This window comes from Pipistrellus hanaki, assembly GCF_964339955.1.
Source record: "Pipistrellus hanaki genome assembly, chromosome: 6".
Taxonomy (NCBI): Eukaryota; Metazoa; Chordata; class Mammalia; order Chiroptera; family Vespertilionidae; genus Pipistrellus; species Pipistrellus hanaki.
Genome location: NC_140508.1, coordinates 67,843,573 through 67,867,080, shown reverse-complemented (window position 1 = coordinate 67,867,080; position 23,508 = coordinate 67,843,573). Strand labels below are relative to the sequence as shown.

At 42.8% G+C, this 23,508-nt stretch overlaps 1 protein-coding gene across 1 annotated transcript; it reads right to left on the bottom strand.

Annotated features, from left to right (window-relative positions):
* Positions 1–7,928: 7,928 nt before the first annotated feature.
* OSER1 (oxidative stress responsive serine rich 1) lies at positions 7,929–22,778 on the bottom strand. Its single transcript, XM_084888744.1, has 4 exons — positions 20,333–22,778; positions 16,342–16,454; positions 12,339–12,452; positions 7,929–9,136 (listed from the first exon to the last, which is right to left on the bottom strand). The coding sequence occupies exons 2-4, from the start codon at positions 16,416–16,418 to the stop codon at positions 8,449–8,451; spliced, it is 879 nt and encodes a 292-aa protein (XP_084744870.1). The 5' UTR covers positions 16,419–16,454; positions 20,333–22,778; the 3' UTR covers positions 7,929–8,448.
* Positions 22,779–23,508: the final 730 nt, after the last annotated feature.

Genomic DNA, 23,508 nt, shown 5'->3' with positions numbered 1-23,508 from the left:
AGGCAGCAGTACGAAAGAGCAGACCTTGGGCGGCCGACGTACTCATGTGGGGCCAAGAGTGGAACAGAAGTGTCAGAGGAAGTTCCCAGGACTAGAGGGCCATGGGTGAGCAATAAGAAAGCCTCTATAGCATTTTTAAAAATATGTTTTTATTGATTTTGGAGAGGAGAGGAGAGGAGAGGAGAGGGAAGGAGAGGAGAGGAGAGGAGAGGAGAGGAGAGGAGAGGAGAGGAGAGGAGAGAGATGCATCAACATCCATCAGCTGCCTCCTGCATACCCCATGCTGGGGATTGAGCCCACAACTGGGCATGTGCCCTGACCAGAAATCAAACTGATTACCTCTTGGTGCATGGGTTGATGCCCAACCACTGAGCCACACCGGGCTATAGGAGTATGTAAATCAACTTGCCATTTGAATCAACAGTAAGGACTCAATCTGACCAGTGCTTTGTTTTGTTTTTAAAGCATCACCAAGTGCCAAGGTCGGGCAGTGAAATGCAAGCATAGAGTCTCTGTCTGGATTTAGGAAGCCGATTGAAAAGAGAAGATGGACTCTCGGGCCAGACCAAGAGATGAAAACTCCGGAGAGCCTGGTTTGACGAGGTTTGCTGCTCACCAAAGTGCCTGATGAGGCAGGTGGGGGGGGTGGGGGGTGGGGGAAGCTATCATTCTGAACCACAACCCACACCCCAGGTGGAGAAAAGAGTCATGGCACCTGTGTCGTGAGCATCGGATTTTCGATTTTTACCGTGGTGGTGAGAGCAGCCACATTCAGGAGCTCTGGGAGCATATAGAAGAATGATGCTCACACGTCCGATGACCACGGGGTCTGCTGTGACAGGTGCCACTGTGGGTTCTGGGCACTCCAGTTCTCTGTGTGAGCAGAAGGGCAGGGGTAATGAACTCAGGGAGACAGGGTTCTCCGCAGCTTTGGGTGAGAACAAAAGGCAAAGAACCACATTTGCTCCAAGTGCCATCATTCAAGTGTCATTACTTAAGCCTCCAGTCAGTGTTTCCATGGAATTGCTCCCCAGAAGGGACTCTGGAGGGTTCGGAGAAAGAACAGCACCTCGTGGACACAGCAGATTAAGTCCTCATTGTTTCCTGACAAGCAGACAGGAAGTACAGACCGCTGCTCCATTTCATCTGAGGGAGGAGAGAGAGAGGAAAAAAGAAATAATGAGCCATCGTGAGAAGAAGTGTCATCTTACACAGGGACAACTTACGCGGGGAATTTTACCACCAAGAATTGCACATTCCGGTCAGAGGGCCAGGAGCTAAGAAGAACCTGCACATTTCACCAACTGGCCCTCAGACCAGCCCTGTAGAGTGAAACGGCATGATTTGCTTTACGTATCCTAGAAATTTCTGAGGATGGCTTTGTGACAGATGGTCCTTGGTGCTAATGTAGACACCTCCCATATGAGGTCTGAACAAGGGAGATGGGTTACACATGGATGCCTTTACAGCACAGTGTCATTATTCAACAATGTAGGGTTGTGTTTGGATGGGTGGATGGATGGTGGATGGATGGGAAGGTTAGTGGTAGTTTGGTGTGAAATGTGAACTGTAGAGCTAAAAATATAATAAACTCCAGGGGGAAAAAAATTAAAAGCTTTTAAGGAAGAGTACGAGACCTGCCTGAGGTCATTTGCCCAGAGAATTGAGAGTACAGTTCAGTCATAGCTCTGGCCTTGGACTGGAGATGGGGCATCACTTTGAACATCTCAAATATTCAAGGGCACTTACTTTCTGCCTAACCCGATACTATACCAGGCCCTGGTCGGCTTGGCTCAGTGGATAGGGCTTCGGCCTGGGTACTGAAGGGTCCTGGGTTCAATTCCCAGTCAAGGGCACATGTCCAGGTATCAGGCTCTATTCCCAGTAGGGGGCGTAGAGGAGGCAGGCAATCAATGATTCTTCCTTCCTCTCTGAAATCAATAAAAACATATTTTAAAAAAAGGAAGTACAGTTTGGTCTGACTGGTGTGGCTCAGTGGTTAAGCATTGACCTATGAGCCAGGTGGTCATGGTTCAATTCCCAGTCAGGGCACATGCCTGGGTTGCAGGCTCAACCCCAGTGTGGGGTGTGCAGGAGGCAGCTGATCCACGACTCTCACTCATCAATGATGTTTCTATCTCTCTCTCCCTCTCCCTTCCTCTCTGACATCAATAAAAAATTACAAAGAAGTTAAAAAAGCTCAGCCTCCACCCTCCTCAAAGACCCGCCATGTCCCTGAGGTGAAGAACAGCCTGGGCATGGCTACCAGGAGCCCTCCGGCGCCACCCCATCTGTATCCGTCCTCTCCGGCCACACCCCCAGGAGCAGCTGTCCACCCTCTCCTCACACCTGCTGACCTGTCTCCCAGCGCCAGGAATGCTTCCCTCCTGTTGGTATCTGGGTATGACTCACCTTCCAGAGTGCGGGTCAAGGTCAGCCTTCTCCACGAAAGCCGCCTCAAAACCAACAGTGGTCTCCCCCTCCTCTGAGCTCCCGCCGAATCCTATACGTTGTTGAATGTTTTTAGGGACAAGTGACTTCCCCCCACTAGTTATAAGTCCCTCGAAGGCAGAAGTACCCAATACCTATTGCCCTACACGCCTAGCTTTTCTTAGGCCAGTGTGGGTCTGAGGAAAGGTGACTTTGCTAACATGTAGTTTTGATTTGTTAGATCCTTAACAAAAGCTATGTTTTATGTCGTATGCAAATGGCTTATCATAAATATCAGGCCCTTTGCATTGCTTCAGTACCCCCACATCCTTGGGGTCTGTGACTGCCTTTGGGCCGTCTGCTTGGCAGGCTGGCCTTGTAATCAGCCTTCATGAAGCGCCTGCTCTGTTCAGGGAACAGGAAACACAGCATCCAAACAGCATGCCTGTGCTCAGTAAACGTGGCCTTGCAGCAACTACCCTCAGGACACCCTTATTCTCCCCAGTGTGTCAGAGTCATGTGTGAAGACCTGGAGTTCAGATCACTAGAAGGACATGTGGGCATGGAGACAGTTTGGATCAAGTTTGAGGAGAGGCCTGGCCAGCATGGCTCAGTGGCTAAGTATCAACCAATGAACCGGGAGGTCACAGTTCAATTCTGGTCAAAGGCATATGGCCGGGTTGCGGACTTGATTCCCAGTGTGGGGCATGCAGGAGGCAGCCAATCAATGATTCTCTCTCATCACTGATGTTTCTATCCCTCTATCCCTCTCCCTTGCTCACTTAAATCAATTAATCCAATTTTTTTAATTGGGGGAAAAAAATTGAGGAGGGGCCCCTGGAACTCAGGGTTCATAAAACCCAGCAGCTGCACACTGAGACAGGGAAGAAAGGTAGCATTCTCCTTCTCCATCGTGGTGTCTTGCTCCCTGCGCTGCATTTAATAGTGTATGGCCCTCTGTGACCCTCTACGCTACACTGAGTGTTCCCTCTGTTGCTAAGTCTGTCCCTTCCCTCCCCTTTGTTTCCAAGCATATATGGAGAACCTACTGTGTCCCAGGCATGGTGGACAGCACTGGCTCCTGACTTAAGAGCATCCTATATAATAAAGATATGCCATCACACCATGACATCATTGACCATCACACCATGACAAAAATGGCAGCGTGCCTAGCCACAAGATGGCGGCGCTCAGTCCCCTCAGCCATGCCAGAGTCCCCAGTCTTTTCAGCCCAGCCAGGGGGGTGGCAGGTGCACTGTGCAGCTGGACCTGCCCTCAGCTGCCCAGCCACCCAGGGCCAGCCCGAAGTGCAGGCAAGCCTCAAATAGTGGTTGCCCAGCCAATGCCCAAGGCACAGGCAAGTCTTGGATGGTGGCTGCCCAGCCACCCAGGGCCGCTCCAGACTCAGGTAAGCAGGGCCAGCTGAGGTGTGATGGGGATGTTGCCTTCCCCTGATCACTGGATTGCCTCCCACCCATGAGGGCTCCCGGACTGTGAGAGGGGCCAGGCCGGGTTGAGGGACCTCCCCTCCAATGCATGAATTTTCATGCACTGGGCCTCTAGTATGTTACATATTTTTACAAGATATAAAATACATGTTATATATATAACATTAAAAAAATTACATATGTACATCCCTAACTGGTTTGGCTCAGGGGCATCAGGCCTCAGACTGAAAGGTCCCAGGTTCAATTCCGGTCAAGGGCATGTACCTTGGATGTGAGCTCGATCCCTAGTAGATGTGCAGGAGGCAGCTGATTGCTGTTTCTAACTCTCCACCCATCTCCCTTTCTCTCTGTAAAAAATAAATAAGAAAATATATATTTTAATATATTTTTCTTGATTTCAGAGAGGAAGGGAAAGGGAAAGAGAGATAGAAACCTCAGTGATGAGAATCATTGACTGGCTACCTCCTGCACGCCCCCTACTGAGGATTGAGCCTGCAATCTGGGCATGTGTCCTTGACCAGAATCGAACCCAGGACCCTTCAGTCCACAGGCCTACACTATATCCACTGAGCCTAACCGGCTATGGCAAGAATATATTTTTTAAACATGACATATGTACATTTTTACAAGCAGAGTTGAGTTGTATTTACTAAGAGGGTTAGGTTCTAAAGCGCATACATCAGATGAAAACCAAACAAAAGTGATATTAGCCTCAGGAAGTGCCTGCAGTCTGTGATGCATCTGAGAGCCACAGAGGTGAGCCACATGTTACCTGCTCTCCCTCCTCCACTCTGCCCATGGTCCCCATAGTGTGGTCTTTGAATGATCCATCCCTGTGTCATAGTTCTAAGCTGCCACCTTGTGGCTGTTACATAGATGTGGTGTTTTCTAAAATCATTTTTTAAAATTTTCAATGACAACCAACATACATTATAATATTAGTTTCATGTGTACACACCAGTGATGAGACTTTACATAACTTACTAAGTGATCACCCCATCAATCTCCACCCATCTGACACCGTAGTTATTAGGATAATGTTATTTCCCTGTGCTGTACCTCACATCCCCATGGTAATTCTATTACTACAGATTTGTACTTCTTAATCCCTTCACCTTTCTCAACCACCACTCAGCCATCTTCCATCTGGCAACTGTCAAAATATTCTCTGTTTCTATGAGTATGTTTCTGTTCTGCTTCTTCATTTATTTTGTTTCGTAGACTCAATTGTTGATAGATTTGTATTTATTGCCATTTTATTGTTCATATTTTGGGGTGTTTATTTTTCTTCTCCTACTTAAAGAGGTCCCTTTAACATTTTATATACATACTAGAGGCCCGGTGCATGAAATTCATGCATGGGAGGGGAAAATCTCTTCAGTCCAGCCTGCACCCTCTCCAACCCAGGAACCCCTCAGGGGATGTCTAACTGCCAGTCTAGCAGTTAGACATCACTCTCACAATCCAGGACTGCTGGCTCCTAACTGCTCTCCTGCATGTCTGACTGATCGCCCTAACTGCCTCTCTGCCAACCTGATCACACCTAACTCCCTCTGCCTGCCAGCCTAATCACCTCCAACTGCCCACACCCTGCCGGCCTGGTCACTTCTTATTGCCCACCCCCTGCAAGCCTGGTCTCCCCTAACTGCCCACCTCTGTCGGCCTGATCACCCCTAACTGCCTCACCCTCCCCACAAGCCTGGTCTCCCCCAACTGACCCTTCTCTGCCAGCCTAGTCACCCCTTACTACCCCCACCCACTGGCCTGGTTGCCCCCAACTGCCCCCCCCCCCCCCACTTCTGGCCTGGTCACCCCATGCAGCCTGCTGTTTGATTGTTACTATTACTGTGACAGTGTCCCAAACAATTTGCATAGTCCTCTATTATTAGTAGACTAGGGCCCCAGTGCACCTGACCACTTTCAGTTGATCACAAGGCCCCACCCCCTTGTTTATGTCACTGCTTCTGGCTGTTCACCTGTTCCTACCCACACCCCGTTCTCCTGTTTAAGTCACACTGCCAGCTGTTCAAATGGCTCCACCTCCTCATTTACATCACAACTTTCAGCATTTCACCTGGCCCCTCCCCTTGTTGACATGACCACTTCCAGCTGTTCACCTGGGCCCACCCCTTCCTTCCAGAAGTCCCGCCCCCTTAATCATTTGACCAATGAGACACACTGGCCAGGCTGCATTGCTCCTCACATAGAGGGATGGACTTCCCAATCTCTTGAAATTGTGTTAAGTGACTAAAACTCCCAAAAGCCCCCCCTTTTGCTCACAGGTTGCTTCCTAACCAGGGGTGAGTTCCCCAAGCAGGGGACACCAGCTTCCCTTTAAGACAGCCATGGACTCCATGAGCCTAGGGACTGCCCATCATCCCCACCATGGGGCCTCTCACAATGGAGTGTCCTTTGGCCCTCAGAGTCGTCTATGGGCTTTGAAAGTGCACAGAGCTGTATTAAGTCCCTGAAAACACTTTCCTTTCTGGGAGCACTGTCCAGCCCCCTCCAGTTACTAACTGGTCAAGGGGGCCCCGAGGGCCAGCTTTCTGCATCATTCATGGGGAATGCCCTTCTTGAGGACAGGGACCTTCTTGCTGGCATCCAGTATAGACCACAGGAAGGTGGGACTTTTGTATCCACATGTGACCCTCCTCATTCCGGGGGCTAAATGGCCTTATCCACTTGACCATTTCCAGCTGTTGACCTGGCCTCTCCCCACTGTTGACATGACCACTTCCAGTTGTTGTCCTGGCCCCTCCAGCCCGTTGACATGACCACTTCCAGCTGTTGACCTGGCCCCTCCCCCTTGTTGATATAACCACTTCCAGCTATTTACTTGGCCACAACCCCTGGTTGACCTGACCACTTCCAGCTGTTCACCTGGACCTTCTTCCTTGTTCCAGAAACCCCGCCCCCTTTTTCATTTGACTACTGAGTCACCCTGGCCAAGCTGCTTTGGTCCTCACACAGAGGGGTGGACTTCACAATCTCTGGAAGTTGTGTTAATTGCTTAAACCCCCAACCGCAGATCACCTTCTGCTCACCAGTTATAATATATATTTAAAATTTCTTATAGTTTCTAATATGGTAAATAATGAAAAACATAACCCATATAAGTAAAAGCTATTTGGGATACTCAATGTGTAAGCACAAGAATCTTGAGACCTGAGAGTTCCAGAACTGCTGCCTCAGCTGTATAAATATTGCACCTTTTGTTAGCATTATGAGTCCAGTATTTGTTACAGTCTCTAGTGCTGTGATGGAAGGCATTCTGCTGCCTTGCTTGGTCCACAGCCTTCAGATACTACTCAATCCACACAAAACTAGTAACTAGTGGCCTGGGGTCTCTCACTACTTAAGTTCAGGGCTTTTCCAATGAATACCCTCCCCACTAGAAGTCCACATATTTGTAAGCCCAGACTCCACTGTCATGAATCAATCCTGCAGTGGGATGTCTTAGTAAAGAGTAAATCTTACTTTGTAATCTACATAAAACAAACTTTTTGTTAACATGGTGTTAAAATGGCTAGATATATTTTCACTATATTCAATGGGCATGCTTAGGATGGTCTGAATTAAAGGTTAGGTGGCATATGTAAAATTCACTTTGGAACTACATGAAAAAGATGGGATTCATCCTCCAGCTGAAATTGAGGTCAGATTTTTTTTTTTTTTTTTTTTTTAAGCAAACTTTAAAAGGCATTTTGGGATGATTGGCCAGAAACATAGGATACACATGTATAAAATTCTCTTAGAGGTTCCTGGGGTAGGAAGGCAGAGCAGAGAGATAACATCCATCCAAAGCATTTGAAACTGAAATATGAGATCTACATTTCAGATCTACTGAAACATGCCATATACATTAAAATGTGAGAGAGAGAGAGAGAGAAGACATACTAGTTTCAAATATCACATCCCCTCGCTCCAACTGAAGCAGCCCACTCCAAGCTGCTGCTTCCATTAGAGACGTCATGTAACATGCCTCAGGATGACCACCACCAGCAGGGTTTGCGTAGTGATGGCTAATGATTCTCTCAAACAACACAGGGCAAGCCAGCTAGTTTATTCATATTAAATCTAAACTCTGGATCTCTGGCTTAATATTAAGAAACCTGTAAAGACAATAAATTTTGTATTAAATCAGAGATGGCTTAAATCAGTCACAGAAGTTCTAGTATTCTGAGCTGGCAACTACTGCATAACAAATGTTCAGTCCAATTACAAAACCACATTTCATTTCCTTGGCCACAAAATCTTTCACAGATTTGAAAAAATGCTTTTACCATATACCCACTGCTACCAGTCACGTAATTGTACAATAGTTTCTTCATCCCCCAGGAACATAACTAAGTGAAAGGGCTTTTTCTTTGATCAGTCTGTAGATATGTGATAACTCAGAGAGTAAGTTTAAAGAATGAAGATGAACTGAGATGCCAAGTAAAGTTTTTATTGCAAGCACAGTGAGCAGGAGGTGTCTTCTCACACAAAGTGGCTGCCAGGTCTGCCATGAACTACATCTCTCTGACAGCCCTTCATTGGTTTAAAGCATATTAGCTGGTTCTTGCTATCAGGTGTACATCATTTCTGCCATGTGGGACATTTTCTTGGGAATATACAAGTAATATTCCATGTAGCCTGATAGGTCCTCAATGGTCACATCATCCACATAGACTCGAGCTTGTTCAGAACAGGAGCGTGGGGAGCCAGACAGAGTTCTGGTGTGAAGTGACTGAGAGTAGTCCTCAAGCGTAGATCTTCGTTCTGGGGCCAAGGGAGGGACATTCTGCAAGCCTGAAAAGGAATAAACCTCCATATCATGCCACCTCTTACACTGGCACTCCTTGCCTAGGCATGCACATGGCTGGCCCTGGTTAAGCTTGGAAACGGATTGAAAGTCAGCGAGATCATTGGCTTTGAGACTTGCTTGTGAGACTTGAGTAGCATCAGAAGAGTCTTCCTTCGTATTCTCTGATGGCAGCCTTGGAACCGAAGTTCTCAAAGGCTCAACAACTGCCCCTGTGTGATTAGTATCAAGAGAAGTAGAGCATTCTCCTGCATTGAAGTCTTTAGGGGTTGAAATTGCCAGCCCACTGCTTCCATCAGGAGAGTCCATCTGGCCTTTGTGCTTGAGCTGGCTGCTGGAAGAAGATGCTATTGTACTGCAATGTATAAACTTTGGGGGATGAAGGACAGGAGACTTAGACCGTCGACGACGTTGGGTTCTCATTGCTCCTCGTGAAGATTTCCGTGTAGAGCTAAGAGGAAAAAAATATACAAGATGTTGGGATGCAGAGCTCTCCTATACAAATTCTTTAGGACAGTTTGAAACCTGCCCCCTCTCAGACATATGAGTCTAAGTGGTCATAAGTTTCTCCCAAAGGGATGTGCCCGCCTCCCCTTATGTCTCCAAAACGTTAACATCTCCATAATAGCCAGCTATAAAAACGAGAGGTAAAGGGTAGTTTTTACCTGCATTTCTTGAGCCAAACACTTAGTGCAGAACACTCACCCTGTCCCAACCCTTGGCTCAGGAACCAAGGGGTTTGGAGAAGCATCCTGCATAGACCACTGTAAGGTGTAAAAACTAAATGTTTCTATGCCCTGAATTCAGCAGCTTCAGTATCAATGTGAGGTTAATGCTACAAATGGCCATTATGCCAGATCTCTAAACAGAGCAGCAGGTTTAGGCTTCGTTTCTATCAATAATTAACAGCTTACAGATTTAGACTCCTGAAGTTTTCAGATACTGGAACGTATCAGATAAAGCACATAACTTTTTAAAAAATACTTAATAAACAAAAGAACTGAGCAAAGCAAAAAGGAGACAAAACTGTCAAGCAAGTATGAAAACAGAACCAAATAGAATTTTAAGGAATAAACTTTATATTTGAAAATAAACTAAACAGATGGACTAAGCACACAGTTAGGGAAAGAAATACTAAACTATAAGATATATAAAATTATGTATAACAGGGGTCAGCAAATTATAGCCCGTGGGCCAGCACTGAGAGCTACAGAGACCAGGCTGAGGTGTCCCCCTTTGCCCATTCTCCCCATCACTCCCTGAGCCTGCCTTCCTGGCCAAAAGACATCAGACATGCCACACCTCTGCTTAGGGTCCATGCTGCTACTATTAACATGTTGGGGCTCTGCTGTCAGCAATCACTGGGCAATGAGAAGCAGAATCTCAGTTTGAGTGTCTGGCCTATGCCAGAGAAAGACATACTAGAATCTGAGTACCACTAGGGCAGAAAGTAAAACTGACCCTGGCATTGCCCCCAACCCAGCCATCCCACAAGTCTAGTCATTTCATCCTAAGACTCTCAGCAGCAGAACACAAAGTGTGTCCACCAGGCAAGATAGCCGAGATCAGGCAGGTAGAGCAGGAGTTTTCTCCCTTATGTAAGTACCTACATAATATGCTCAGATCTCACCTCTCGCCTACCAAAACTTAAAATATTTACTGTCTGGCCCTTTACCAAAGTTAAATAAATAAATAAATAAATAAATAAATAAATAAATAAATAAATAAATAAATAAAATGTTTGCTGACCCCTGACCAAGAAGGCAATACAGAGACATGGAGAGTTGGAAAAAAGTAACAGTTAAGAGATGTAAGACTAAGAAATCTGGTGTCTCTAAAAGACTACAGAGAAGGAAAGAGAATGGTTTTTAAAGAGATAACAGCTGGTAAATTTTTTAAATTGACGAAAGAGAATCTAGAGATATAGAAAGCACACTGAAGCAAATGATAGATACACTACAGCAAACTATAGAATACCAAACCCAACAGGAACTGGGTAAGAGCTGCTTGAGACTAGACAGATTATTTCCAAAAGGACAATTAGATCAGTGGTTATCAACCTTTCTAATGCCGAGACCCTTTAATACAGTTCCTCTTGTTGTGGTGACCCCCCCAACCATAACATTATTTTCCTTGCTACTGTCATTACTAACTTTGCTACTGTTAATGAATAGTAATGTAAATATCTGTGTTTTCCGATGGTCTTAGGCGAACCACTGAATTAGATGAAAAGAAGGCTTTTCAATGTCAACATGGAAGCCAGAAGACAAGTACTAAGAGAAGTAACTATCTATCTAGAACTATGATTTCATGTATATATCAACTCAGGTATATCTTCAAAGTACAAGAATTAAATAAAGCCATTTTCAGATAAATCAAAGCAAAATGTATTTACCAATAGAACGTGATGTTATATAACTCCAGAGGCACCAATAAATTTATTCTATATGGAGTTCTATAACACAGAGGCCCTATTTGCCAATAATACCTTCACTAAAAGAACCTCAGAGAAATACTTTAAGAAGAAAAAAGGTGATCCTATAGAAGGTGTGAGATGCAAGAATGGTAAGAGCAAACAAAGTATAAATGAGATAAATCTAAGTAAATACTGTCTATTTAAATAATAATGAAGTTAAATAAAACCTAATTTGTAAGTCTAAAAAGTGACAGAACTAAAATATTAGGCAACTAGACCATGGAAGTCAGATCAGAGTAAATGGGTTTTAAGAAAAATGGTTAAAATATTAACTTTTGTCTTTGTTAAGCATGTATGATAAAATTTCAAGGCTAACTACTAGAATAATAGAAACAAAGTATATAATCTCCAAACCAATAGAAGGAAAAATAGTAGGGAGCAAAACAAACCCATTTCAAACAATTTTTTAAAGATGAGAAAAGGGGGGAGAAGGGAAGACAATTGATAGCATAAAGTAAAATCTATGTAAATGAGTTTAAGCAGTTAAAAATTATCAGATAAATAAAACAAGTCAGATGTATTTGAGACACACCTAAAATTTTAAAACACAGAATGATTGAAAATACTAGAAAAAGATACACTAGGCAAATACTAACTAAAAGACAACTATATTAGCTATATTAATTCCAGACAAAATAGAATTTAAGACAAAAACCATCATGAGGGATTAAGAATGTCTCAATTCATCACAAAGAAAACATTCTAAACTGTAATTAATGTAGGCCGTATGAACCTACAAAATAGCCCCAGAATACATAAAGCAAAAATATAGAGCTTAAGGGGAAGCCAGACAAATGGATTCCTATAAAGATTTCAACTTACTTCTCAATAATTGATAGGTCAAGCTAATAAAAAATTATCTTAAAAATTCAAATAACACTATTTTAAATAATTATTAAAAGCTTAGTTTAATGGACATAAATGGAACTCAAGAATGATTAGAGAAAACTCATTCTCAAACAAACATAAAGCTGGAAACTAAGTTTATAAAAATTGACTATGCACCAGAATATACAGCAAATCTCAGCACATCCATAATTGGGAAGAATGGATCTTCTCTAAACATTGAGTCTTGGGTTCTGTATCATACATACTCATTTCTGGATACATGGCGGGAAAATTCCAGTAATATTTTAAGGTATTGAGTTAAAAATCATTTGTAAGAGGCAGCTCTTACCCATGCCAACTGTCCTTAGATGCACATGTGGTTTTAGGTTTGGTATCATCTGCTGCTGTTCTGACTGATGCTCTGACACTTGGGCCTTCTCCAACAGACAGAGATGCGATGAACCTTAAGAAAATAACAAAATTTACAGCTACAGAACTTATTGCTTTCACCAATCCAAACAAAACTCGTTTTCTTTCTAGTTTGAGTTTCTCAAAAATTATTCAGCTTTTAGTGCAAATTTTCCTTTAGAACCAAATTTAGAGGATCCCTAAAAAGCCCACTGTTGTAAAATCACAAGCCAAAGAATGATTCTTAAGTATAACTAGCACCAGGATAAAAATAGACTTTAGGCTGTTTATCTGGGGCAGATCAGGCCTTATGTCCAGGGAGAATGCTAATGACACTGACCACTTATTTTATCTGTGCAACCAGAGCTGGAAATTAAGTTTAGGAGCAAAGCTTTAGGAGACTCAATCTAACTTGAAAATGAACACATTTTCAAATATTATACAACTTTTAGAAAAATATTCCAATTTTTACAACTAATAAACTTGAAATATTTACTTAGTTAAATCTTGGCAGTTTGAAATTACACAAGTAATATGGGTTTCCAGCAAAGAAGATGAAAAAATATAAAAGAGCGAAAAAACAATTATCTATAATCTCACAACCTGGAGATTAGCAACATTAACATTTTAGTATGAATTCTTTCAGACTTTTCAACACACACACACACACACACACACACACACCCGCTTCTACCTCACATTTTGTAGTACTGATAAAAACCCTTTAGAAATATAAAACCTACTAAAGTAAAATAAAAAGATATCCACTGAAATATAATTAAAAATAAAAAGTAACGGAATAATTTAATATCTAATAAATAGAAAATACTCCATTATATAAATTATGGCAGGTCTATGCAATGGAATATTAGAAACTTAATTAGTATTAAAAATTAAGTGTATAAAGACCTTTTAATAACATAAGAGAATGCTTATAATATTAAGAGGAAACAGCATGGATAAATATCTATACATAATGATCTCAACTGTATACAAAATAAATGGTGTTATATATAGTCTATATATTAACAGTGATTATGGTGAAATGTGATGTTTACTTCCTTTTTTATTTTTGTGAACTTGTCTATAATAAGCATGTATTATTTTATAGTCTGATAAAAAGGATTATGTTGTTTTATAATAAATATATAAAGATTTATGTTGTTTTATAATAAATATATGAAGATTTATCTTGATAAGACAAATACCTTTAGAAATCAAAACCTGCTTAACAGGTTCATGCTAAATTCCAGGCAAGGCTTGGTTAGTTTATGAGTCAGTACCTCAGATGTCCCATTTGTAAGTCAGCAACTCAATGAAACAACTGGAGATGTAGGATACATTATACAAGTCTTATTTTGCTTACTCATGGTAATGACTCACCCCTTCTCTTATTTGTTCAGTTTTCTCAAATGCTCTTCATTACTACTTCTCTTTCTATAATTGTACTCAAAGCAGATCACATGCTACAAATATATATTTGGTCATATATTATACAGATATTTTGAAAGGTGTTTTTTTAAATATATTTTGATTTTTTACAGAAAGGAAGAGAGAGGAATAGAGAGTTAGAAACATTGAAGAGAGATTATCATCGACCAGCTGTCTCCTGCACACTCCCCACTGGGGATGTGCCCGCAACCAAGGTACATGCCCTTGACCGGAATTGAACCGGGGACCTTTCAGTCTGCAGGCCGATGCTCTATCCACTGAGCCAAACCAGTTTCGGCTTGAAAGATTTTTTAACGTTCAAGTAATTTTTAAGAGTACTGAAACAGCTTAATTTTATATTCCAATATTTTTTTTACATATTTTTATTGATTTCAGAGAGGAAGGGAGAGGGAGAGAAAGAAACATCAATGATGAGAGAGAATGACTGGTTAGCTGCCTCCTGCACATCCCCTACTGGGGATGGAGCCTGCAACCTGGGCATGTGTCCTTAACCAGAATTGAACCTGGGACCCTTCAGTCTGTAGGCCAACGCTCTATCAACTGAGCCAAATCAGCTAGAACCCAACTTCTTAAAATACCAGGAAAAGAATCTGTATATCAGGAGTTATTTAGAAAATATATATATTAAGAAATTTATTTGTGCACATGTATATATGCAGCATTCCTAGTATTTTCCTGTTTTTAGATTTTTTTTTTTTCTGTACCCAAAATCATGAAAGCATACACTGACCACAATCTGGAACTGTTTCTCTGCTCTGTTTCCATTTCCCAAAAAGGCTTATGAAGTGCCAATCAACTTTCATGGCAAAATGACCACAATATTGAAAAAAACAAACAAACAAACAAACAAAAAAAACACTGGAAAGGGATACTTATTTAAAATATCATGGGCCAAAACTGGTTTGGCTCAGTGGATGGAGCGTTGGTCTGCGGACTGAAAGGTCCCAGGTTCGATTCTGGTCAGGGGCATGTACATTGGTTGCGGGCACATCCTCAGTGGGTGTGTGTGTGTGTGTGTGTGTGTGTGTGTGTGTGTGTGTGCAGGAGGTGGCTGGTCGATGTTTCTTTCTCATCGATGTAACTGGCTCTCTATCCCTCTCCCTTCCTCTCTGTAAAAAATCAATAAAATATATTTTAAAATATTAAAAAATTAAAAAATAAAGTATCATGGAAGCAAATGTGTGCACCTGTAACAGCTATTACACAATTAGTATATTAAGCATAAATTAGTCTATTAATATAAATCTCATTTCGTAGGCCAAAACAGTGTTAGCAATAAGCAGACAGCTATAACAACATCTATTTAATTTCTACTATTGTTGGAACATAAAATTAAGCTTCATGCATTTCTTCAAGTTGTCTGCAAGGAATGATGTAAGAGCACAGGTTTTGGAGACAAACTGTCTGGGTTTCTTACCGATGTGATCTTTAACAAGTAGCTTAATTCATCTTGTCTATAAACTAGAATAACAGTAATAACTATCTTCTAAGTTGGTAGTGAGGACTACATAATGTATATAAAGTACTCAGGTTAGTGTCCAGGACATAGTGAGTAAAATATTTAGTGATTATTATTATTACTTGTTGTGGAGTTTTCTACTCTGTTTCCAGTGTTTGGTTTCTTTTCACGAAAAGAAATGTTCTTATATCTATTAAAAATCTGAGATTTCTTTCGGCCTGGGGCAAAGAATGGGGATGAGAAGAATACTGCACAGAACACTATGCAAAGGGTGAAATTTTAACATTCAGACAGCAGCTGGTCTGTAGGTGCTCTAATTAGTTTGGCCAAAGGGTCCAAGATTATTGATCTCTGTGACAGAACCCTAATGAATAGGTTTCCATAGTGATAGTCTCAGCAATAGAACCCATGAAATTGACAACATCTGCAGAGATTTCTATTGAGGTAATTCACTTTTAGTGAAAAATACTGTGATTCCCTAGAGATATATGAGAAAATCCTTAATGGGACACCACTTGATAATGTTTGGTTAAAAAGAGGAGAGCCGAAACCGGTTTGGCTCAGTGGTAGAGTGTCGGTCTGCGGACTGAGAGGTCCCAGGTTCGATTCCGGTCAGGGACATGTACTTTGGTTGCGAGCACATCCCCGGTGGGGAGTGTGCAGGAGGCAGCTGGTCGATGTTTCTCTCTCATCGACGTTTCTGGCTCTCTCTCTCTCTCTCCCTTCCTCTCTGTAAAAAAAAATCAATAAAATATATTTTAAATTAAAAAAAAGAGAGAGAGAGAAGGAGAAAGCTCTCTTCAAAAGTTAAGGAAGGAAAATCAAACCATTGAACCTTGGAGTACAAATTAACTACAACTTTTCAAAATTTAACAGAAGAGTTTCTTTTACAAGAAATACAATGATGTGCAGATTTGGTAGAGTATCACATTATTAACATTTATATCTTCCACAAATGAGAAATTTTAGTAGAGAAAAAGGCTATTTAAGTTTAGTGAATAATTCCCAAATAACATATTATATATTTAATTACCCTGATGCATCCACTCTTAATTTCTTGAAAGCAGTTTGAAGACTCTCCTCCTCTCCATCCTTGGCTTCGGATTTCATTGTGAAACTTTTTACACTATGTTGTTCCCACTAATACTAAAAGAGAAAATCAAAATAAAATGAGTACAGTGGAAACAGGTGGGTTCAAAAGTATATATTTTGTTAAAATCTTTATTCCTGTTACTATTACTGTTTGTTAGAGAAGAGGGGAATAGTAAATTTCTATTTCTAAAAAGAAGTTTCAGTATAGATGATTTTTTGCATTAAGATAGAATTTAAAATGCCCAAATACTTGATGTCAATATCCTATTACAGTTTTGGAAACAATATCACCTAAAATCTCTGTTTAAATATACTTTTTAAAGGGGGGGAAATCTCTCCATTTGTAGAGGTCTAAAAACCTATAGACAAAATGACTTTAGCATCAGAAATAAAAGGGAAAAGCTCAACAAATAGCAAAGATTTATTTTAAAGAATCAACAAATTTTGATTCTTTAAAATGCTATTTATCTAATCTAACCCTAAAAATTCTAGTTACACTGTATGTGTAACTTCATGGCAGCATTTCTCCAAAGCTATCCTGACCTGAATATCATTATTCATATCAATATTCATATCCACATATCAAACTGAATATGAATATCAAAGAAGAATTACAAACATGTTTAATGATTTCTGGTTATTCCACAGTCAACCTATAAGGTTGATGCCTTGTTTGTTTGTTTTTTAATAGCTTTGAATATTTTACTATAAAAGATAAAAACTAAATGAATTATACTTACAATTCAAAAAAATATAAAGAACAAACTTAGCTCCCCCCTCCAATAAATGAGGTAGGAAATAAAGAAAAAAGAGAAATTACTGTTCTATAGATGAACATTTAAGTGATGTTCAATTTTTTTAAAAGCTAAAAAATAAATAACCAAGATTCCCCCCCACCACCACCCTAATTATTACATTTAAAACAAAGAAAAGGGAACGGGGGACCAATCAAAGCAACAAGAAACATAACTGCAGTATGTTAATAAATGCTTTAAATCTAGTTTCCCAATTATTCTTTCACTTGGTACAATATAGTAGTTATTGTTTTCAACTAGTATCTATACTGTAATATCACAGAGAATCTGAAAAACATTAAAAACAAAAAACAAACAAAAAAAACCACAGAAGATGAGGAATTTTTGAAGCAAAGGATTCACTCTACCTCTTCTTTCTTTATTTAACCTGCTTGCTACCCCTTACCCTCCCCCCCACCCCCTTCAGGGACTCCCAGAGAGCAGTGCCTCTGGAGAGTCCTGGATCCTCTGATTCTCTCTCCACTCATTCCTCAGGGGTGGGCTTGATGCATTGTGAGACCTCTAATATTCCAAAGGTCAGAGTGTGTTGTAATATGTTAGATATACTATGACTATGTAGTACCAACGAAGCAAGGAATCAAGACTACTTGTTTCCTTTATTTATTTACGTATAGAGGAAGGTTTTAGTCAGCTTTCTCCCGGGAATGAAACATTGAACACTGAAATATTCTCAAAAGAACTGTTAGCTTTCACCTCAACTTCTTAAAGACAAAAAAACTTAAAAATCACATCCCACATATATTTTGCTGGCTTATTTAATCAGTGTATGACATTATCAATTCTATACTTCACTGGTTTGTAATCTTCGGGATGTAGAGGAAGATGCTGCCCCCTCCCCTCCCAAACACGCACAATAATGTCCTACATACCTAGGGAGAGGGGTGAACAAAGATCACATTCTAATAATTTTAAAGCCCACAGCATCTTCGATAGAGTGCTATCATAGGTTGTAAACAAATTCATCCTGCGGGCAGAACTAAAATAAAATTTGACTTACAGTTTTCCTCAAGTACTTTATAACCAGTCAGTCAAATGCTCACTCAGACTAGTGGCCTTTATAAAGGTAAGTCATCTAAGCCGAGTCTCCCCCAATCCTGCAGACCCCACGCTAACCCTCTTCTGCCTCTCTGGAAATCAGTACATCACATCTAAATATACACTGCTGAGTTCTATAGGCAGAAATTCTCTCCTTACACAAATACAGAATTCTTACCATGGGCATCAGCACTAGGCTGGATGCTAAGGATGTATGGGCGGGACTGGACATAGAAGGGGCTGTGAAGCCCCGTGCTGAAGGGGCTGCAATCTCCTTCCAGCCCTAAAACTGTTAAGAAGCTTTATACGTACAGCCAAAACCGGTTTGGCTCAGTGGTAGAGCATTGGTCTGTGGACTGAAAGGTCCCAGGTTCGATTCCAGTCAAGGGCATGTACATTGGTTGTGGGCACATCCCCGGTAGGAGTTGTGCAGGAGGCAGCTGGTCGATGTTTCTAGCTCTCTATCCCTCTCCCTTCCTCTCTGTAAAAAAATCAATAAAATATATTTTTTAAGAAAAAGAAGCTCTATACCCAAATATGTAACTTTCAATTATACAGCGATAATTTAATAGCACTGCAGGTGACCTCTAAAATCCGGACCTTAACAAACTTAGTTAACATTCTTGTTGACATGCTAAAAGTTAAAAACCAAAGCAGACCAAAACAAAAACTGGCTACAGACTAAAAGTTTAGGAACCAAGTTCCATCTCAATTATTTTCAGACTTCAGCATTTTTTTTATTACTCACCTTTTCTCTCAGTTATATTACTAACCCTGAGCAAGGTTAAGTGTTCAGCACGATCCTAAGAGCTAAATCAGAGCCAGTTTGTAATTTTCAAAAGGCTTCGTACTCTCAGTATTCCTACCTTTCCTATTCGCTCAAATCAGGAGCTCCAGGACAAACTTCGGAAAACACAATGGGTCTGCCCCCTCTTCATTCACATTAAACTTGCGGGAGACTTTCTCGCCGTTTTCACAGCGCTGATTTCTTGAACTTGAACAATCTCCCAAAAGATAAAACTTTTAAAGGCCTATTAGAAGTTACTTTGAACTGTTCTAAGTCAAATCACACAGGGCAATTTTTGCCTCCGATTTTCCCCAACCTTTCAAAAACGACAAGCAAAATCCTTCTAGGTTCCTCCATCAACATTTCTGGTTTTCTCTTTCCACGAATAGCATGTGTCACAATCTTATTTATATTTTGCCGCTCTACCCAAAACCTCTTTCAACCTCGAGCCTAGGAGAGACCTGGAGAAAGAATAAACGATCCCCGCGTAAGCGCGTCATCACAATGTTAAAGATTTAGAAACTTTCCCAGCGGCCCCCTACCCCGGAAGCGGGGAGTCGGGGAAAGAAAGCCCCGTCCAGCGAGTCTCTAAGTCGCCAAGACTAGGTTGAAACAATCGGCCCCCCCGAGATGAAACACATTCACACCTCTCTCTACACTCCCACTTACACCCCATAAACACGCTCTTCTAGCTAGAGCCAAAGCACAGTGCTCTTCTTTTCACCCACAACCTGGAGTGGTCGCCGTCGAGAAGGACCGGGAAGAAAGGTCAGAGCCCAGCGGGGCTCGGAGAGGGGGCAGTTGTCCCGGAACCCCCCGGTCCGGCCGCCTGGGGTCTCCGGCTGGGAGGCTGCCCCTCCTGGAGCCTCCGCAGTCCAGAATGAGAGATTTCAGTTGGGCGAAGGCGCCAGGGATGCAGGAGAAGGCAACGAGGCAGCCAACGAGACAGGGGCTTTGAAACGAGCGGGAAAGGGCGGGAAGGGGGCAAAGGGCGGCCGAGGAGGGTGAAAAGAGGAAGCTACGGCCCAGCGGTAGAAGACGGAGAAGCAAGACGGGGCAGGGGCAACAAGAGGACAGGAAGGCGGGAAGGAGCCAGAGAGTGGAGCTCGGCAGGGTCAGGCCGCAACAGCCGAGGTGACGAAGAGGCCCAAGCCCGGCCCGGCCGGGCCCCGCAGTCAGCGCCCGGGCGCGACGCGACGGGAGGCGGACCGGCCCCAAAAAACCGCCCGCGGCCAGGTTGAGCCATGGGGGGGGCGAGGGGCGGTGCCGCGACCCCTCCCAACCAGGACGCTCACCTTTTCGCACTCCGGTTACCCAGTCCGGCCGGTTCGGGTAGTCCGTCCCGGATCGCGGAGCCTGACTGACCCGGATCCAAACCCGCGGAGGGGGCCGCCCGCGCCTCGGAGTCGCACTGCGCCTGCGTCACTCGGCACGCGCCGCGCCCTCTGTTTATGCTCCTCCCGCCTCCGTGACTCGGCAGCGCGGCAGGCGGTGACTGCGCAGGCGCGGAGCGGCGGCCCCGCCTCTCCGACGCCTCGCCACCGCCTTCTCGGAAGCACGTGCGCTTGCGTCACTTCCTGTTATTCTCTTTGCTCCCTCCTCCGTGCGCTGCGGGTTCGCTCCGACCGGCTTGTGGGGCGCGTCTACTTCCTCCTTCTTCGGGCGCGTGAGTAGGTGCTGTTCCTCACCGTCGCGGAGCAGCCTCCACTTCGCGGGGCTCGCTGTGCTCCAAGGCAGCGGAATTCCTTGGGGATGAGGCCAGGGTGGGAGTCTTCACGGCTGCGGAGCCCCTCTGAGCGCTTAGCCCGTCTCCTCGGTGTTACAATCTGGACCGCCTGCAGCACCTCCACAGGGCTCGGACCCCAGCCTTCGCCTCCGGGGGGTCTTTCAGGGACAAGGCCAGGAGTTGAGACCGGAATTGACATTGAAAAGGCCTTCGCTTTAGTGCTCCTGTTGTTGGACTTGAGCAACTGCTTTTACCGTTCTCTGCCTCGGTTTCTCCATCTGTTAAGTGAAGAATCTTAGCTAATTTCGTTTTTCTCAGGCATGGAATCCTTTAAGAACCTGGTGAGAAATAATAGACCCTTTCGAAGAGAAATGCACTAAATGTTTAGAAAAAAATTTAGGCAGCCCACCTAAGTAGGTGATTTTTAGGGATTTTTTTTTCTTCATTTTTATGATTCTGATGGTTGCTCCGATGGCAGGCGGGGGAGGGGTGAGCTGGGCAACAGCTGGAAGCCCCTCCATCCCTGGGACTGATTCTGCTGATCTAGTTGTGTGTCCCCTTGCTCATCGTGCCACAGCTCCACGTCTCCACTTCTCTGAGCTTTGTGGGAAAGATTGGCTTTCCTCAATAGAATGGGTAGAGTTAGTTGGTTTCGGCTCAATGTAGGGTGGGAGTTGTTACCCGAACCCAAACTGGACCCTCCTACCTCCATTCCCCAATACTTAGATGTAGTCACCTAACTAGACAGGCTGCTGAAAATAGTTTAGCACAGCCAACTTAAGTATAGCCAGACCTTGGAATGCCTGGCTCACGTTTGGGAGTGGAATCTACAGGCTATTGTATAAGGTTATCAAATGTAAAGCATGTAATGTGGACTGGATAAAGTGTTAAAAATTCTCCTGTTCAGACCAGAGGCTCAGTTGATAGGACATGAAAGAATAACTGTTCATGGTAAAGTTCCAACATAAAACCTAATGATGATGATAATGGCTGCCCTCTGCTGTGCAGCAGCTGTGTACATGTTCTCTCATTTACTATCCTGTGGTTTTACACGTTACAGATGAGGATGATGGGGACTCTGAGAGGTTTGAGAACTTGTTCTTGCTCCCTTTGTCCTGTGTCACACAGAGCTAGAAGTGACTGGGATTTAACCTCTTTTAACACCCCTCTCTCTCACCATCTCTTAGAAAAGATTAGAAAAGGAAAATAAACATTTTTCCCCCAGAAGTTGCCAAGTGACCAGCATCAAGACTAATTATGTGTTTTAAACTATCATTTCAAAATATTCCTTCAGATAAACACATCCTTGGGCGCAAAGACTATCTAGATTAATGAATTCCTGGAGGTTATTAAGTGCTAAATATAATTTTGGCGAATTCTTCAGTTTACTTTTACCCATTATGGCATCAAATACTAAAGCCCAAAATATTTTAAAGTGCTTCATGTAAGCATATCTCCGTCATGAATTTGGATCTTTTTTGAGAATGTGGTTTATTACTCGGGGAGCATTTGGAAGGCGGGGTTCCCTTGGGGGATCAGCAGGTGGCACCATTCACTAAAGAGGGAAATCCAGGGAGTCAGCAGGTTTGGGCAGAGAGTTTAGTTTTGGACACAAGGAATTTGAAGTGCAAATGAAAGTAGGAATCAGGAAGGGTCTTAAAGACCATGCCAAGGGATTTATTCTGATAACCATGGAGGCTGTGGACGAGAAGAGAAAGGACCATGTTATTTTAGAAAGATTACACTGGTTTCCACCCGGATGGCACAGTGACCCAGGCCTGAGATGGCAGTGCTCCCTAGAGCAGGTGACGGTAGGAATGGAGAACAAGTTAACAGCTTAAAGCTTGTATAGCTCAGGCTTTGGTGAGAGATTGTGTACAGAAGGAGCAGCGGGAGAAAGGGGGCTGATAATTTGCTTTTTAGTTTGAGCAACTGAATGGGTGTTGTTGCCTATTTCTCATGTAACTACTGAACTTAGCTGACAGGGAGCAGATGAAAACAACATAGATAATTTTTTTAAAAAATATATTTTATTGATTTTTTTTACAGAGAGGAAGGGAGAGAGAAACACCGACCAGCTGCCTCCCGCATACCCCCCACCGGGGTTGTGTCCGCAATCAACGCACACGCCCCTGACCGGAATCAAAACTGGGACCCCTCAGTCCGCAGACCGACGCTCTTACCACTGAGCCAAACCAGTTTCGGCATAGATAATTTTTATATATAAATTTATACATATATAATTTTTCATTGATTTTAGAGAGGAAGGGAGAGGGAAAGAGAGATAAAAACATCAATGGTGAGAGAAATCAATGATGAGGGAGAATCATTAATCAGCTGCTTCCTGCTTGCCCCCTACTGGGGATCTAATCAAAACCCCATCATATGCCCTGACCCAGAATAAAACCATGACCTCCTGGTTCATAGGTTGATGCTCAACCATTGAGCCACACTGGCCGGGCAGAACAACATTAAAATGGAAAATAATAATAAAAGATAGTACTTTTATAGCTCTTACTGTGTGTCATTCTAATCCTCACAACAATCCTAAGAGATTACTACTACAGTTATCTTCCAAATGAGGAAACTGAGATATATTTAATTGTCACTAAATATCTTAAAATAAACAAGACAGTTCGCCCCACAACAAAGAATTGTGTTAGTAATGCTGGAGTTGGCAAACCCTGCCTATAACCCATTCCATTCTTTTTAAACTTACCAATCTGGTCATTTGAAAAATGATAC